At 40.0% G+C, this 19,604-nt stretch overlaps 1 protein-coding gene across 1 annotated transcript in view; it reads right to left on the minus strand.

The window, feature by feature from the left end:
- COL14A1 (collagen type XIV alpha 1 chain) overlaps nt 1–19,604 on the minus strand; it is a 222,717-nt gene that overhangs the window by 120,211 nt on the left and 82,902 nt on the right. The window contains exons 15-21 of the mRNA XM_019642088.1: nt 19,477–19,604; nt 17,748–17,887; nt 17,129–17,261; nt 15,734–15,793; nt 13,980–14,131; nt 8,308–8,437; nt 4,549–4,671 (exon numbers count right to left, since the gene is read on the minus strand). Coding sequence (XP_019497633.1) covers nt 4,549–4,671; nt 8,308–8,437; nt 13,980–14,131; nt 15,734–15,793; nt 17,129–17,261; nt 17,748–17,887; nt 19,477–19,604 — 866 coding nt within the window. The remainder of the gene's footprint in view (nt 1–4,548; nt 4,672–8,307; nt 8,438–13,979; nt 14,132–15,733; nt 15,794–17,128; nt 17,262–17,747; nt 17,888–19,476) is intronic.

Genomic DNA, 19,604 nt, shown 5'->3' on the forward strand with positions numbered 1-19,604 from the left:
GCCCTTGAACCTCCATAGCAGGTTCAGAGGCAACTGACACAAACCAAGCCAATATGACTCAGTTCCTGAACTTTTGTTAGAATTATTGAGAAAGACAAGATCTGTTTTAATGAAGACTGTGAAACTGGAAGCTGGGAGATGTAATTCTGGGTTGAACTGGGGCCACCTCACAGAATCGAGCTGAACCTGAAGGCAGGGCCAAGGCCAGCAGAGCAGAGGGATGCGGCCAGACTCAATCTCGGTGACATTTTTTGAACACCTACCATCAGATGTGTCTGAAGCCAGATACTTTTGAACTTCTCAGTATACTAGCCAATAAATTGACCCTTTCTTTGCTTAAGTCTTCATTTATTTATCTGCATTTGTGCTATTTACAAACAAACCTGAAAGATATAGTATATGACCTTGCTCACCAAAACTTTGAAAATTTGTAGGGGTTGCGTCAGGTAAAATCCTAAAAAGAAGTGTTTTAGAGAAACTTAAGTTCAGAGGAGAAAAGTTGACCAGCAACTATGGTTAGAACAGAGGCCTCTTCACTGACTTCATCTCAGAACACAAGTGCATGTGACAGACCATGGGGAATATGTTAAAAAAAAAAAACTGGAAAAAAAATTACCTATGAAACAGTAGGAATTTGCCAGAGGCATTCAGAGATAGGGCACCCTGGGAGAAAGCTTTCCTCCATCACATGGAGGAATTAGGCACCATTTCTCTCTAGTATTTCCTCTGGGGCGCAAGGACTAAAATTTCTGCAGAGGCAACTTACACAGCCATGGAAGAATGGGCACCTGACCACAAGTCCTTCAAAGGCAGTGGTCAGGATGATGATCACATTTCTCTTTAAGATTAAGAAACTCAACCTAAACTGAGCTTATAGATACAGAGAACAGACTCGTGGTTGCCAGAGACAGGGGGTGGGGGATGAGAGAAATGGGTGAAAGAGGTCAAACGGCAAAAAACGGAAGAAACTCAACCTAATTCTTTCCCCACTCTAAAAAAAGACTATTCCTTGACCTAAACCGTGTAAGTTAAAATATTTAAACATATTCCCTACTGCTATCCCCACGCTCATCCCCCGCCCCAACACTCCTTTTTGAGGCTGTCAATTAGAATCTATTCCTGTTCAGTTGATGAATAATATTCAGTCAGACAACTGTGTAAGTGAGATGTAGGCTCACTGGGCTCATAAATGTTGATGACAAATAAACTGAATAACAGTTTTGTTCACTCTTGTTTAATTGAACTGTTGAGGTTCCGTTAAAGAGGCTTGGTGCAGCTTGAGAATAATACTGAAGGAGTACAAGTAAACCCAACTTGAAGATAAGAAGGAAATGTGGATTCATTTTTTGCTAGCAAGACCTTGGCTTCAGAAAGAACTTATTGAGGTTTTGGGTTACCAGATCAATGTTATCAGACGCGTCAGTCACATCCTCTGATAAGAATCCCAGGGTTATTTTGCAAATACGCTAAACTAAAAGCATTTAGTAAAAAATACCTATGCATTTCACCAATTCCCCTGATAAGCCATTTTTGGTACAATTTTATGTCAACCCATATAACTAAAATTTTTATGAAAGACAAGGACTATCCTAAGGAGCCTATGTCCCTTCATGTCAACATCTTAAATGTTATAAAAAGATAAAAGTATAGGGGGTGGTTTGGCAGTGTGAGTCTTATACTTAGTANAAATTCAATATATTTGATATAGAATAGTGTGTTAATTTAAGGTTATATGTTGCAGTATGGGTGCCACAGTGGCAATATTTAGCACCTCTATCACATTACATAATTTTAGCATAATATTATTGTAAATATTCATCATATTGTGCATTAGATCCCTATGTCTTATTTACTACTGGTTATAAGTCTGTATCCTATCAGAGTTTGATAAGCATTTGTATAAAGGAGAAAAGATCTTTTATTAATACCTCAATTTTTAAATGAGCAACAACAAAAACACCAACAAAACCTTAAACCTAAAATCCCATCATTATTGTATTCTTTTACCTTCTTTTGCTGGTGGAATGGTCGGAGGAAAAGTAGGTGGTTGAGTAGGAGGTGCTTCTGTAAAGGAGAAGAAAGAAGAACATCAATTAGCCATCTCATCTGTGGCAAAAAGAAGGAGGTCACGAAGTAATAGTTCTTCAGGGGAGTCAATGGTTGGAGCAGTTACCTTCTTAGAGAGTTTAGTGAATTTAGTGACTATCTTATAGCAGCCAGAGCCTGTGAAAACTGGCTCCATCCATCCCCTCAACCTCGGACTGAAGGCTTGGTGCCATTTTGCCACAATTCAGTTAACCCAGCAGGAGTGAACGCAATCAAACTGTCAATGACAGAGTGGCCCTAATGCCGATTTAAGACACGAATCCTGCCAACTATTTCAAATTAGTCTCTGGCTGCTTTCACATATACAATAAACTTCGTTTCCAGTCTGCCTAAAGAAGGACTGACCATCAATCCTTGTTCAATGGCACTTCCCCCCTTTTCAACCTACAGCCCCAGGATGTGGTCCTAGGTGGAATCTGATTTACTCTCCATTCTGCTCAGACCATATCTGGAAAACTTTCAGCTCTGAAGAATGAATGGAAGGATATCAAAGGCTACCATGTGTCCAGATCAGTTCAACCCTGATGTTGAGGGATGAGAAGTCCATGTAAAAATGGAGGTGTGGGTTGGCAAAAGAACCGGGGGATCCTTAATCAGAGTGGTGACTATCAAACCAGTTCATGTGGCAAATCACCAGGAAGTGATGTCCTCATTAGGTAAGCATCCTAAATAGTAATTTTATGTATTCTTTTCTCTTCTTATTTGACACTAAAAATTTAAGAAAAACTGAAAAAAAAGCAAATCTTTTTGTTATCCCAATTTAGTATGTAGTAAAACCCTTGATTGATCATAGCCATTCATGTTCAGCCTCTAGAGAGAGAAAGAACCAAATAGCTGGAAGGATCTGAGCTCCGGCAGACTGCTTATTTGCCGGGAAGGTTGTAAAGGGAATTTCTTCACTGGCAGGAAGGTTGGAAGAGATGGATTTTAAGGTCTCTTCCAAATTTAAGAACCAATAAAATAAAATGGAGTCAAATGAGTCAACATTTTANACCAAACTCTCAATGCAAAAGCCAACATACAGTTCTTCCACTCGACCTAGAATAGGATTTCTCAACCTCAGCACTGTTGACATTTGGGTCTAGATACTCCTTTACTCTGAAGCAGTGGGGAGGACATACTTTGTCTTGTGTGATGCGTAACAGCACCTGTTCGATGCTAATAGCAACTCCCTACCCCCCAAGTTGTGAACAATCAGAAGTATATCTGTTGGGCAGCAAAATTGCACCAGCTGAGAACCACTGGCCTAAAACAAAGCTATTTTCCCTCAGAAAATCTGATCAATGTTTATAAAATAGGCCAAATGACAAACTGAGCCAATCTGTTTTGCAAATTAACAAATGCCTCAGGCCTAAAGAAAAGAAACCAAAAAATCGGTGAAGGATCCCAAGGAATCCATCTCAAGCAGCCTAGAGCATCCACGGTATATTCTTGCTATTTCATTTTCATTGTCCACAGAGATGTCTGTCTGGAGAAATTGAAGGGTGGGTGTTTTAGTTGTATGAACCTAGACAAATGGGACACAGAAGAGGCTGAAAAGCTTTCCGGAAGCAAGAGTAACATCTCAGATTATAGACGGAGACTAATGGAGGTTTTGAGGGCAGAAAGAGATTTTTAATGGCCCAAAGAATGCTTTTTCAATTTTCCTGCAAAATCAAGGAAAATAATTAGAGAAGCCCTTTCTGCTGAACAACTGAGAAGACCCTTATAATATCTATTTTCAGTCTCCCAGTTAAACTTCATGAAAGTGCTAAGTGCCAGGAGATGATCAGGGGAAGGTGTACACGGTCTCATTTCCACAGGGGTTTGGACCAAGGGGACAATTGCCCCACACGGGTCATTCTCCTGCCTCCAGGATAGAATGATGTGGTAAGGAGAGAGGGGTTTCCTTATCCACGTGACTAAGAGGCTGACAGAAAAGCCTTGTACTACCACAATCTTGGGGCTTCGGTGAATTTTATACCCCAACATAGCTTCCAAAATGAGGAGACTGAGAATTGAGTAAGTGGACTTTTCCCAACCAATCTAAGAAGTGAGAGGCCGTAGTGGAATTAGAAATTAGAGATTCCGAATGTTAAGAGCTTACATATCCAGTGAGCCATCAAAATGTCCTATTTCCTTGGAGTCAAGGTTTCCTTAGGTTGGTTCTTTGTCTGGGGTGTGTATAGGTAGATGTACACCAATTTATATTCTGCTCATGAATGTGTCCAGTCATTTCTTAGGAAAGGTCACAACTTCATTACTGTGAAAATGTCTACCCTAGCACTGACCATACTAGAAATACTTTTATTTGTTTGGTTTTCAAAAATAGTAAAAGACTCTTCCCACTTCTCAAACCAAAAATAAAACCAAAGATAGAAAGACAACCAAAACAAAAATTATCTTAAAAGACATTTTAGGTGCCTAATCATAGTAACAATATTTTATAAAATCATTACTTACCACTAACAGGTTTATAGACAATCCTATAGCCCTTTACAGGAGAAGATGGGGGATCCCACGTGATACGCAACCTGTTATACCATTCTTCTGAGACCCGTAAGTTTTGGGGGCCAGAAGGTGGTACTGAGCAGGAAAGAAAAGGAAAAAAAAGGATTTTCATGTGGTTTTCATTTTTATAATCTACACTGTTGTTAACAAAATTTAAGATATCTTCCCTCCGTGTTAAAAATATTTACAAGTGAAAATGCACAAAACACACAGTGAGAAGCCTTTGAGAATCCATGGTTGTTTTAAATATTAAATATATAGAAAATAATTGTGCTTACAGTGAAACACTTTAATCTGGAGATCAGCAGTCCATTCAATGTCATTTTGGTCCCTGTCTCTTAAGTGAATTTTAAGTAAAAATTTATTAAAATGTGTATTAAAATTTCTGTCTACATGCCACTCTGTTCCACTATCAAAGTATATTTGATCAGCAATATCAAGGGTGATCATCCAATGGGAATGATGATAATTCGCGGAGGTAAGATGCTGATGAGTTTTATGTTTGCTTTCATCTTCACATTACCTATATTGCTGGAAATTCTATATTAGTTTATCAACTCTTTATCAAAACATAAAAGCCATTTATAAGGAGGAATTTTGTAAACTACTGTGCATATGCGTATCGATGGACAATACCCTCATTGTTAGTGATAGAATTTAGTCGGGTTACCACTGTTTACAATAAGGAGGCCATCCGATAACACTTTAAAATAATTTTACTATGTAGATATCGTTACATGTGATGGTATTTCTGTCATGAGATTTAAGTCACATTTCTATAGTACTAGTCTTTAGGTGGTTTTTATTTGTATGGGTGTGTATATATGTGTGTTCAACATGGAACCCTTTTACATATTATGCTGATCTTTAACATACAGAAGTTAAAAGTAGATCTTCGAGCCCAGGTCACCAGCGGTTAGATGGAGTCCCTTTGCCTTGCGACTTTCTTCCTCCTGTCCCCGTCTCCACACAGTGGTGGCTTTACGGTAACATTATGGAACATTAGAGTGTTACGTAACACAGCTCAACACCAACTCTGAACAGCAGAATTTACTATCCTTATTGTAAACTATCCTTGACTACTTTTTTTTTTAACCATCTGGATGTAAGACAGACAAGCCTGATGCATGTAAAAGCACATAGGAGGTACTCCACAAATGTCGGGTGAATCCTACTTGATAGTCTTCCTTCATTGCTGATGAAGTCTGTGGTTTGCAAGCACTTATTTAGCTGCAACATACCAAAGTATGCTAGGAATTCCAATATGTAGCTCAAATCCAGACCAAGTCAAGATGCCTACATATGGGTGAAAGTGGGGTGAAGAGGTTGGAACTCCCCCATGGCTCTGCTCTTCCTCCCGCCTTCTCTCTCCTTCCATATGAACCCTGAGGAGACAACTGTAGCAACTCTTAAGAGTGCATAATACTCTGGGTGACCTTTAGCAAAACGTGAAAGCTTGGTATGGGTCTGGAAGGAGGCACTCATAGCATGGGTACAGGGAGGAGGGAGAGATGCCAGCATGGTCCAATGAGGAGATAATACCCGAGCCAGGACTTTGGGCTGCAGCTACAGAATTTTAATGACTTGCACACTTACTTGAAAAAAATCCACACTTAGGGGCCCAGGTATAGAATTCAGCTCTTGCCACTATTCTGCCCCTAATCACATATAACTGTTGGCTAATTCGGGTAGATTAAAGATGGGTGCAGTTTTTCTGACTCGCCTCCCATTGAGGGGTGGAGGTTATGACCCTCCTTTGAATCTGGGTCGGTTCTACAACCACCCTGACCAAGTGACTACAGCAGAAGTGACACTGTACTGGTTCTAAGCATAGCCCTCAACCGTCATGACTGTTTCTGCTTTCTGCCTCCTGGGACTTTTGCTCTTAGAGTCCTGAGTCACCACGTAAGGACTATGATTATCCTGCTGGAAAGACCACATGGAGAGGCTACATGGAGAGAGACGGAGGGGCTCAGCTGAGTCCAGCCTTCCAGGCATCCCCACCAAGATGCTAGGCATGTGAATAAAGTCATCTTGAACACTCCACCTCAACCCAGGCCCCAGGCTGCCATAACCAAAACTATGTAAAACAGAAGGATTTCCCAGCAAGCCTTGCCTAATTTCCTGACCCACAAAATTGTGCGATATAATAAAATGGTTGCTGTTTTAAGCCACTAGGTTCTGGGGACGTCTTCATACAAGTACAGACAACCACACAGTAATAGAGACAATTGAGACCAAGGGTTCTCAGGCTTAATTCTCACTTGACCGTCATGGCCAATTTATCTAACACAAATATTTCATGAGGCCTCCTCTGTGCAGCAGGAGTTTGGTATGCAGAGATAAACAGTACAGATGAGGGACTGGACTCTCATGATACTTCTTTCCAGGGATGGGAGACAGATAATAAACAAATCCATGAGTAGGCAAGGAAATATCAGACAGTAAATAGTGTCATGATATGACCAAAACAAATTGAAACAAAAAGGGATGATATCACAGAGAGTGGGAGCTCCTTTGCCTGGGCGGTCAGAAAAGTCTGAGAAGGTGACATTCGGCGGGAGACCAAAATGACAAGAAAAAACCAGAAGTGCAAACATCTAGGAAAGGATATTCCATGTGAAAGGAATAGCTAGTGATTAGGTCTCGAGACAGGAACAAGCTTAAAATGTCCAGTGAATGGGGTGGCCAGGTGGCTCAGTTGGTTAGAGTGTGAGCTCTGAGCAAAAGGGTTGCTGTTTTGATTCCCACATGAGCCAGTGAGCTGCTCCCTCTGCAACTAAATTAAAGACAACAACTTGAGCTGTGCTGCCACTGAGCTGCTGGTGAGCAGCCAGATGGCTTGGTTAGTTAGTGCGCGTGCTCTTAACAAGGTGGCCGGTTCGACTTCCGCATGGGATGGTGGGCTGCACCCCAGCAACTAGATTGAAAACGGCGACTGGGCTTGAAGCTGAGTTGCGCCCTCCACAACTAAGTTTGAAGGACAACTTGACTTGGAGCTAATGGATCCTGGGAAAAACACGTTGTTCCCCAATAAAGTTAAAGAAAAAAATGTCCAGTGAAGAACAGAAAAAGAGGTAGGGCTGGGGCCATTATTAGGAGGTGAAATCAAAGCGATCAGCAGGGTCCAGGTCATGTAGCACCTTGTAGGGCCTTGGGAAGGATGTTGGATTTTATCCTGAATACAATGGGAAGCCAATGGAAGACTTGGAACAGAGGTGTTCCAAATTATGAGATAATTTATATTTTGAAAAGCTCTTCAGGCTGCTGTGAGAAAAACAAGGGCGTCAAGAGTGGAAAACTCTAATGAAGACTCCATAGGAGGCTTGGGCATTTATTTAAGTGAGCATGAGTGTGGCTTGGGTTGGGGTAGAGCACTTAGATGAAGAGAAAATGGACAGGCATGTCGAATGCATTTTGGAGAATCAATAGGACTTGTGATGAATTAGATGCAGAAAGAGTAAGATGCAATTGTTTTGAAGACTTAGCTTTTATCAGCAATAAAACTGAAGTCCAGAGCAGTGAGGCAACTTGCCCAAAGTCACACAGCTTGAATGTGTGAAGAGAGACTTCACACCCAGATTTTCTGTCTCCAAATCTCGTTTGCTGTTTTCACCGCAATGCATTGTGTCATTCGGAGTGTATTACAGGGGATGAACATTTTTTATTTAATTAGTCAGCTAGTATCCACAGGGAGAAAGTGTCACTCACAGGTTTTTCCAGGGGCGGAGACACTGACACCTTCTCCGTCATCGTAGATGGGAGTCACCGTGACTTTGTATTCAGTATCTGAAAGAAGAGGCTTCAGAAGGAGATTGTTCTGGCTTCCAGGTACCATAACCTACACAGAAAATCAAAGGACCATGGTCTTAGTAAGCCCTCTATTCCCGTTGGTCTACTCATGGAGCAGGACTATATAGGCACTGTGAAATAATCAGAAGCAAGGAGATGTACATGGAGTGATGAGAAAAAGAAGAGCACCCACGCAAAAGCATTTCTCTCTAAAATTCCCCTGCAGCAACCCCTTCGTCTATCACCATGAATGCAGGCCATTTAAATGTGAAGCTCTTAAGCTCAAGAAATAGTCTTCTCTCAATATCTTTTCAGCATTTGTAAAGTATCCAGAAGAGAGAATCATTTGGGAAGCAGGTGTTCATAGCTCAGGAGTGTTCATTCTAGAACCCGGCCTGCTTATCATGTTGGATTCTATTTTGATTCGATCCTCTCGAAAATGCAGCCTTCCGTTCTTCAGCCTTTGAGAGATCATCTAATCCCAGCATTTTGGAAAAGAATGGATGCTAGCCAAGAACAACAGAACTGCACTTTAAATCCAAGTTTTCCGGATCAAAATATAGTTACCCATAACACTAAAAATGTTGCAGCTTTTTTTTTTTCATTTCTAAAAGATGTCGCCCTGTCTCTGAAATCACCACCATTCTGTCTCTGAAGGCTGCAAAAACATAAAATGCAATGGTGGAAATGACCCACACAAGCATTGGAGCACCCCGCCATGTGGCTCAGGCAGAGCCACATTCTGGCATCCCTAGAAAAAGATGTGGACCAGAAAACCCACATGTTCTCAATACTAAAACCACAAGCCTTTCTGCCTGTGTTCCAGCAGTTAGAGGCTGACACATCTTGGGCCATTTAAGAGACTTAATCATGGCTGGAGAAACGTTAGGATGTAAGAATTAACCCAAATGTGTTTAAGACAGTCACAAGACCGGGGCAGCTGGAGATGCTTTTCGATTCAAATGCCAGGAGGCAAAGGGCTGTGCTGTCTATGTCTGGATGAGAGAAGGAACCTATAAATCAAGGAATAAGCCCTAGAAAGCCTCAAGTTGAACCCAGAAGCAGCTGTTGCTAAGATATGGCTAAGCTCTATAAGCAAAAAAAATTTTTTTTAATATAGGAAAAAAGGAAGTCTGAATTAGGTGATTTTTATAGTGGATTAATATGATTTTGCTTTTCATAGGAAAGGGACATTGAAATATACAGGGTTGTATTGATGTGGTCCTGGGTGGGAGACTTTTAAAAAATAGCTCTGCTTTATTCGAGGCTAAATTAGATAATCCTAGCATTAAGAACATGAAAAGGAAGAACTGTAACCACAATAACCCTGACTTATATTACCCCATTCAGGTAGCTACACTTCGGGGTGTTGCTTCTAAATAGAGCCACTCTGGAGCACAGAGCCTGGGCTTTTTGTTCTAAGCTGTTTGTTTAGCAAACCACCCATATTGATGTTCCTTAAATAAAGTCATCTCTCAAATAAAAAAAACACATGGCCTTAGGACCAATTGAATTTAGACTCTGGCATACTGAAAAGCATTGAGGCCATTTTGGAGGATACATTTAGCTTGCCAGGAAGTCGTTGCGGTGGTTTATAACAACATCCATCATTGACTTAGCAATTATGATGTGTCAGGTGTTACTCTTAAGCATTCTAATATAGTTCATCTTCACCACAATCCTTTGAGATAAGAGGTATGATTACACCCATTTTATAGACGGGGAAGCTGAGGTCCACACAGCTATTGAGTAAAGGTGCCATAGTGAAATCCTAGATATCTGGCCTGAGCCTCGCTTTAACCACCACCCCTCTACCCCACATGACTACACTGCTTGTATCTTCGTACCCTAATTATATTAATTCCCAATACTAAAATGTCAATCTCCTCTGGGGTCTGCAAAGTTCCTTCTGCCTGGCCTCTGCAAGATAAAGATGGGCTCCTACCAAAAACAGATGCTGGAGGTCATAGCAGATGATGGGTTTGTTTATAAAACAATTCTATAAAAGATGCTCATGGTTAAGTGAGATGCAAATCTAAACAGTGGACTTCATGTTTTTAATTTTTTTTTGAAATTCAACTTCATGTCTGACTCATTATTGTCCAAAGCTCTTCAGAGCAGCCTGGATCCTATCCACAAGCTGTTCCCTCAGTGAAAAGAGGATTCCACCACACCACTGTGTTCCCGTTTTCTAACATTCTGTTTCTAGACAGGAATTCTCATGGCATCTGTGGTGAAAGACTACACCTAGTGTTGGTGCTGTTGTTCAATGCCAACCCATTGAAGACCAATATTTTTATGAAATACAATAAAACAAAATCGCTAGAAAAAAAAGGATCACGTCCTTGGGCATTGCAGCAATGTCAAATTGCTATAAACGTTTCTAAAGCTCAATCTTAATCTCTGAATTTATCCTGTAGGAGACTGAGTCCCACCCTGAGTAACCCTGCTCTAGAACATTTCTTCCAAGTTGGGAATTGGTTCACAGTTATGGATTTTGACATCAAGGCTCTAGAAAAGTCTGGAATCCTGACCAACCTCTCACAGACAAAGACGTATAAGACTTCCCTACCCTGATGACAAAATTTGGGCAATGCCATTTTCATACCTCCATATTTCAGAGCAGAGTTGAAAGTCAAACCTTATGAAATATTTGACAGGTAGGTTTGCTTTCTAAGACTTCAAAGCCTTTTTATTGGAAATATTTGATAGATTTGATTATGCTTAGAAAACATGTAAATACTTCACTTACCTCAATTGGAAAATTAAATTTAATTCCCTTTGTTTTACATATATTAAAGCTTGAATTTGATTTACAATGTTGTATACACACACTCTTAAGACTCTACCTTCAATACTCTATTTCAAGTAAATTTAATCAGCATTTTTTTACTAGTTTCAAGTATACAAAGCAATGTAATAGACATTTACACTCCTCACAAAGTGATAACCCCCACCCTCATCTACTATCCCTCTGACATTGTATATAGCTGTTACAATACCATTGACTCTATTCTCTACCCTGTACTCCATATCCCATGGCCATATAGATATATTTAATTATAGTTGACATTCAATATTTTTCTACTTCAGCTTCAGGCATATAGCATATTGGTCAGGCATCTATACCGCCTATGAAGTGACCTCCTGATAAGTCCAGTGTCTATCTGGCACCCTACATAATCTTTACAACATTATTTAGTATATCCCCATACTGTATTTCACATCCCTGTGACAATATTATGTTACTAATTTGCACTTTCTAGAGTTAAGGAAAATTTGAAAAAAAAATGGTAAGTCATTTCTCTTATCCAGACACATTTCCTTTACCACTTTTTAAATATGTTTTAGCCATCTATCTTTCCCTGCCATGTGTAATGATTTTAAGATATTTATTTGGTGTGTGAGAGTTCATGGCCCTTGGATTTTGGTAGAGGTCTACAGCTATCTGTCCTACCTTGGTTTTATAATCTAAACCTAGATGTACCCACTTTCTGTCTCCAATAATAATACATTACATTTATATAGCAGTACATTTCAGTTGAGTCCCGGAAGATATGTTCCTAAAGTAAATATGCACAAATCCAATGTAATTCAAATTCATTAAAGGAGCTTAATATTTAAAGAATTATAGAGTACTTTCTTCTGTATAATAAAAACATTTCTGCACAATAAATAATCACCACCAAATTTATCAATATTTTTCATTTTTATTAAATGTTTGTTTAACTGGTGCACATGTGCTTTAAGGCTTTTGATCTCTCTTTCCTTCATCTGGGTTCTCCAAGTGTTTCGAAATAAACAGTGTGAAATGAAAGAAACTACCAAAGGGAAAATTAGCTAGAGACAACCCAAAGAAAATATTATTATTATTTTACCTTGCATAGCTTACAAGTGCATGCATGAGATTAAATTGTTACTCTTTCCAAATTAGCAAGAATAATTTAGCAAGAAGCTTAATGTATTTCTTGGAAAGACTAGAAACAGCAAGCAAAAACAAAATTCTCACACTGGGAAGTTTTTATGGGTCTCATATTTAGGAACTCAATTAAAATATGAGAACAATAACAGGAAAAATAAAACACCCCAATTATATCTTTAGTTACCATTGCTAAGCCTGGTTTTGATTTTTTTGAATTTCTCAGTCGTGGATAATTTGAAATCTATGGTCTGAGTTCCTTTATAATTCAACCTATTTTGCTTAAGTGTCCATTAACTTCCCGAAAGTACTTTCTGGCTATACATAGTACACATGGCTATTCTCAGGGTTATCGCTCTGTTCTGTAATGGTTCCTCCATCAGCCTGAAATAAAGCACTTTCCTGAGAGAATTTAGGGCTCAAAGAATTGTTTAGACATGCACAAAAATAAAACTACTTTTCCATCAAAGGCTTTATAAGTAAGGAAGAGGAAGGAAGTATAGTAATGTTATTCTCAAGCAATAAGGAATTTGGAGACTTCTTTCCTAGAGTGTCTCAAAAACAATGCCCCAGACAAGAAATGCAAGTAACGAGGCTAAATAAAGCATATTCTATGACGAAAAAAAAGAGAAACATTTCTTTTGAATGCAAAGTGGAGTTATTGGGTCTAGGAAACAATTTTCAGGTTCTAGGCTAAAAGCAATGGTACAGTGTAAATTAAGAAAACACGAGAAGGCCATGATTAAGAAGGTAGCCAGGTTGCCAATACAGAAAAACAAACAGAGATGAAACAACTTAAAGCAAACTCAACTTCCAAAACTTTAAATCCCCTAAGGCCGACGCTCCTATTTAAAAATAAATTAGAAATGACTATAACTCTGCTCAAAATTAGCTGATGTCAGTGAAAAATATAATTATTTGTTAATGGATGGTATTTTATTAGAAACACTTCAACTGTATAAAGAAGACCTCTTATATATGCTTCACTTAAAAAGTTTTTATCAAGGGCCAGCCGAGTGGCTCAGTTGGTTAAGAGCTCACTCAAGAGTGCAAGCTCTGAGCAACAGCAGTTCGAGTCCTGGACCGAGCTGAGCTGCCGCTGAGCTGCCAACATGTGGCAGGATGGCTCAGCTATAAAAATATTAAAAGTAAATAAATAAATAAAAAGTTTTTATCAGAGTCCCAAGGGCAAAAAGTTACATATATACGTATATATATGGTTGTCAGAAAAGTCATGACGCATTTTTTCTGTTTTTCATTGCAAAAATGCGTCATGACTTTTCCGATATATATATATATATATATATATATATATATATATATATATATATATATATATATATACACAGAGATAAGTGTCTAGGCAACTATTTATGATCCAGCTTTGCTTTGGTGCTCTAAGAAGTTGTCAAGGCAGCAGAAACTACCTGAGAAACAAGGTTCAGAAGCTTTGTCAATTTGAAGTAGGTTGTATGTGGAGCAAGGTTTGGAGATAAAATGGTCATCAAGAAACCCATCGTTAAGTTTGGATAAAGTGAAAACATTAGTTTCTGGAGATGGTAGAGTCGCCAAGAAAGGAGCAGTAGAGCTTACATTCATCTCTGGAGATAACCGCGTTAGCTCTGTTAGTCAGGACACCTCAGAGTTTCTAGGAAGCTGGATTTATACAGACCGTTCCTACCACTTCTTCCTCAGGGTCCCCTTGAGCAGTCAGGTAGGTCACCCTGAACTGCTGCACGCTGCTGTCAGAAATGTCCCATTTGACCCGCAGGCTAGAAGAGGTTTCATCATCTACAACCAGGTTTCTGATTCCTGTCCGGAAAACTGGAATAAACACAACCGAGGATTAAAAAGTTTTGAACCCATTATACTCCACCATGAGCTATAGCGACCATTGGTGGAAATGGTAACAAGTATCATTTAATGTATCTCTCTAATGTAGATCTGTGTGAAGAACAGCTTCACTTTAGTGGTTAATGGGGAGACGTGATTCCTATGAGGAGCAAACAAAAATGGGTTTAAGAGATGCTTACAAGACCATGGTCCCCCTCAAAACTATCAGCTCTGTATACACACTAGTAAAGGAACTGGGGAGAAGCTACTAGACTAAGGAAGCCAAAGGGAAGCCCACAGGGAGCATGCTCAGGAAATCCTCACAGTAGTGCTCTGTTGGAGAAGCTGCCATGATGGGCCAGATGCGGTCACTCTCAGTGTGATCCAGCACCCAACACACATCCCATCACCTGTTCCCCAATTTCTGCTTTAACACTTGTCACTTAAAGCACACATCTCTTATCATGGCTGCCTCTATCCATTCAGCCCACGTGGGTATTATCCTTTCTCTGATAGCTTTCCAAACTCCTTCTCCTGTGTTCTCTGACACATTCCTTCTCATATTCCCAAGGGGCCTGCCCCCTCATTTGTCCCATTTTTTCTTCTCCCTTCTGTGCTGACATCTTTTCATTCTAGCCATCTCCACTGACTCTCTCTTCTCTTCATTCATTCATTCATTCATTCAGCAAACATTCATTGAGCTGTTTTCGTATCTCAGACTGTGTTATGTCTTTCAGATAAACAGTGATTAACACGTGACAAAAATAGTACAAGTGTCACAGAGAAGGCAGGAAGGTGACATTTACCAGGGAAAATTCGGGGAGGCTACCAGGCAGTGGGAACGAAATGCAACATCTTACCTTCAGGGCTGAGAGTTCAAGATGGCAGGAGGAAATGAGGAACGCATAAAAACAAAGGCAGCAGAACCCAACCAGAAAGGATCTTGGATGTTATGATAAAGAGATTCGGGGGCACAAAGGAGAGCTCAATAAAGATTAACTGAAGAATGAATGACTCAGTAAATGAATGAATGAATGGGTAATGGAAACCCAGAAACCCACAGAAGGGTTTTAGGTAGAGAAATAAATGATATCATCAAGCGTGTGCTTTACCTGGTGGCTCTGACAGCTAGTTGTGATTGGTACTATAATGAAAGGAGAAGTTAAGGTGAGGGAGAAGACAGCTGATGCAGGAAAACCAATAGACCAGCTAGGTCTTAGTTACTCACAGGAATGCAAGGAAACCATGATATAAAATAAATAATTCTCAACAGAGAGCAACAGGAGAAGTCACTGGGATTAAGAGGAAGGCAGCGACTCTGGGACTTGCCATGCTAACATCCTCTGAAAGATTAAATGAGAATTCAAAACAAAGGCGGGAGACCTAGAGAGATGTAACAGTGAGATCAGCAGATGAGAAGACCAACTGGCATTGGTGGGTAAGAAAAGATTGAGAGGTTCTGAGAGGAGGAAAATTTGAACTGACATGCCTAGTTCCTAATTAAAAATGTAAAATAAATAAAACTGGGATAAACATAATTTCTGTTTCAATCAAACTTTTCTTATAGGTAAACAGGCTTTTATTCATCCTCACCCGACGTCACAGGTCTGGTAGGTACGATGGTCGTAGCTGGTTCTGTCCAAGCACTGTCAACTAAAAAAAATATTCATTACTTTAAAATACTGTAATGATAAGAACTCTATATATTTGTACATAGCATTTTAGAGTTTTCAAAGAAAATTTCCCCTCTATTATCTCACTTGCTTTTCACAGCAACCTTGGCTATGGTTGCAAGAGGGAAGAATTGAGTTGGAAGTGAGGCAGACATTGTATGTGTTCTGAGGCTATGGAAACTGAAACCCGGAGAAGGTGAAGGTCCTACTTACAGATAGCAGCCTTCATAGAAACACATGAATTATACCTATAAAATTGTGAAACCTCCCAGTAACACAGAAATGGGGCAAATTTCCAAACCGTGGAAACTCAAGGAAATGAAACAGTGTTAGAGATCAAGTTGTGAAAGGCTGCCGAGCAAGGCCACCAAGGAAGACAAGTGCATCTTCTATTTCTTGTATCCACCCTGGGCAACCAGTGGGTGGAGCATCTGTGTGGTGTTCCACCAGGGTCCCCTTTTCAGGGTCAACACACTCATCCACCAATGTCTGGAATACCGGCTTCCAATGGCTCAGAGCTCCGGGAACTGCCTGGCCTGAAGTCATAGACTCTGTCAGGGGATGGCCTACTTCCAATGACCGGGGATGCAGGGATACAAAGGCCCAGCCTTTTAGACTCAATTTGGGGCAACTCAGAGGGGTCATCCCAGGTCTAGAATGCCTAATAGAATTTGCTAAGGACTCGGTTTAGCATCTTCCCTATGCCTCATGCGGCCAGCCTTACTTCCTTACAGATGCGTCTCCCAACTACGCTCCTCAATAAACCTTCTGGATGCAATTTTTCTGGGTCAGAATGTGATTCCAGGCAACCCAATCAAAGAAAATGTAATATGTGTTTAATACCTCATAGTTTAAAAATGAAGGGATGAATGAATCAGCAAGTGAATCTTGTACACAACTCTTGGAACCAAGATCAACTTGGGAAATTCCATAAACTCTTAGTGGACATGTTTGTCTTCGGTTTATTTGTTTGCTCATTTATTCAATGATAAATTATTCCATTCATCCGTCCACCCAGCAAGTATTTATTGCTCCATTACAATATGCAAAGTACTGTGCTAAGCACTGGAGATATTATGGTGAACAAGATATGCTCCCTGCCTTTATGGTGCTAATAGTCTAAGAGTCAATGACGCTTCAGATATTGGTTTCATTAAAGGTAAGGATGCATGAAAAATTCGGGTGGACAAAGAGAAATCGAAGCCTCTGAGGCCCAGAATATGGCTGATGGGACAGGAAACCTGGGGGAGTGAAGAAGGTGTCAGAATGGATGGTGGGAGCTGGTGATGTCCACCTTGGCCAAATCCGGACTTACGTGTGGTCCCAACAGCAGTCACCACCTCACTCTCACTTCCGTCATCCAGCACAGCCAGCAATGAAACTTCATATTCAGTGCCGGGCTCCAGGCCTCTAACAACATATGAGTCTTGGTCTTCTTTTAGGACAACCTAGAAAGGATTTGGTGCTTAATAACTGGGTTTACTCGAATAATAGAGGAGAACGTGAAGAAGAGAATGAATAAAAAGGAAAAAACATTATCCTGAGTGTAAGTCAGAAACAACTAAGCATAAAGAACCCCTGGGCCATTGAATTTTTTTTTTTTTAAAGTTAAACCAGAGGTTTGATTCCTGTCAATTCTCTCAGAAAATAAACGATGAATATCACAATGGTGGCATTCTGAAGTTTTATTAAATGTCATTTATGAAAGTCAAACAACCTGGAAAGATATAAAATATATCACTAAAGCACTAGGAGAGATGTATTTTACATCAAACGATCTGACATTTAGGAAACTCCATGCCATGCAACATATTAATCCCTTCTGGGGTCCTTCACCTATTTTTAAAGGGAAGAGCAACTCAAATGCAGCAGGGAGTATGCACTTTCAGATGAAACGCTGCAGATTAATTTTCAGCCTGTCTCAGGCAACTCACTTCCTCGGTCTTCCCACCGTAGACTGGGATCCACATCAGCTTGTGCTGCCCTTCATCTGCCGAGAGGGGATGCCAGGTCACCCTGAAACTGTCTGTCATCACCTCATCAATTTCCAAGTATTGCTGGGCTGGAACTTCCTCTATAAACCAAGGAAGGAGATTTTATTAGGATAGTGAGAAGGCAAGAAAGCCATCACTCTGGGCAGCTCCTGGAGGCCACACCTGGAGGCCACACCTGGGGGCGGCACCTGGGACCAGAGGAAGAGGAGACTCTCTCCGAGGAATCCCTTGCTTTCGGAAAGCCCATGGAAGCACATGGTGGCCTTCCTCCTGTTTCTGTTTCCAGCATTTAACCACAGGGTAAATTAGGAAGACCATGAGCACAGCTGATTTTACAAAGTTTCCAATGATTTCCAGAACTCTTAGGTTCTCTACTTAGTTCTTTCCATTAACTATAAAAAATACTCATTATTTTACAAAGATAATATTGTGTAAGTATTTTGAGGAAATTAACAAAATGGTATCCTAGAGGCCTGAGAAATGGAACATTTAGCTTTATTCGCTTTCGTGCCTAAAGCTCTCTCTAGGAATAAATTAAATCCTGGAGAAGAAGCTTCACCCTTTTAAGCTAGTACGTATGGCTGCCTTCAGAAGTGAAACGTAATTCATCAGACCTTCCCCTATTGCACTGCTTATACACTTCCAGGATGTACAACAGAGAGCATAACAGGCAACTACACCCAAAATGAATTGTCAGTCATTGGTTTTTATTATTTGAAATCAGAGATGTTTAAGACTCTTGGATAGGACACCATGAGAATTCCAACTCAAGTTAGCCTTCAGGAGATTTTGTGGAATTACTGAACTTTTTTCTGTGAACATTATTTCTTAATCCACCTTAATTCTCATCTCTCTCCAAATTACCTTCTCGTCTCCTCCATATAGCACTAAATTTGTTTCCAAATGCAATTAATAGGTCTAAGAAAGCAAATGACAGCATTGTTGCCACCAAGAAGTCAAAAAAGTTTTATATTTATTGAGTGACTACAGGGTATATGCGTATGTAGATAAGGAAAATAATGCAGTCATGCCTTATTTTTTATTTTAGTATTTAAAATAGTCCATATTGTTGTATTACTAGTTCAGGCTGCATGCAAACACCTTCTTGGCTACTATTAGGTTCAATGGTATGAAACTTATTTTTGTCGATCAAAAACTGTTGGATATAAGCAATTTGGGGAGTTCAACATAATATACACACATATAGGGCCGGCCGAGTGGCTCAGTTGGTTAAGCGCTTGCTCAAGAGTGTGAGCTCCGAGCAATAGCGGTTCGAGTCTCGGCCCGAGCTGAGCTGCCAACAGGTGGCAGGATGGCTCAACTAAAAAATAATAATAATAATAATCATATACACACATACGAATGAAAGAAAGTTGGGAATATTTTACAATACAACAAAAGAAACAGTGTATGCTTAGGAAGAAAGCCATGTACATTTTTATTGAACTGATCCCTTTTGAATTTAGATGATCATTCTCTTTTCCTCTTGCTTTGATAGAAAATAATTAGCCAGTATGCAATTTAGTGACCTAATTGTTCATTTGTTAATAACAATTAAGATAAACAAAAATTAAAATACAATGTCTACAAAATCACAATGGAAGAAGCTGCTCCAACTTGTGGTTATATAGTTACTCCTGGAAATTTTTCAAACCATAGGAAGGCTTACCTGTGGTAAAAATGCCAGTCAGAGGCTCTGACTGCCCTTCACCATAGATGGAGAATATGGCAACATTGTACTCCGTGAGGGGTGTCAGGCCCTTCAGAGGGAAGGTTGTAACAGGATCGACTTCAACC

Source organism: Hipposideros armiger, unplaced genomic scaffold (assembly GCF_001890085.2).
Source record: "Hipposideros armiger isolate ML-2016 unplaced genomic scaffold, ASM189008v1 scaffold_65, whole genome shotgun sequence".
NCBI lineage: Eukaryota > Metazoa > Chordata > Mammalia > Chiroptera > Hipposideridae > Hipposideros > Hipposideros armiger.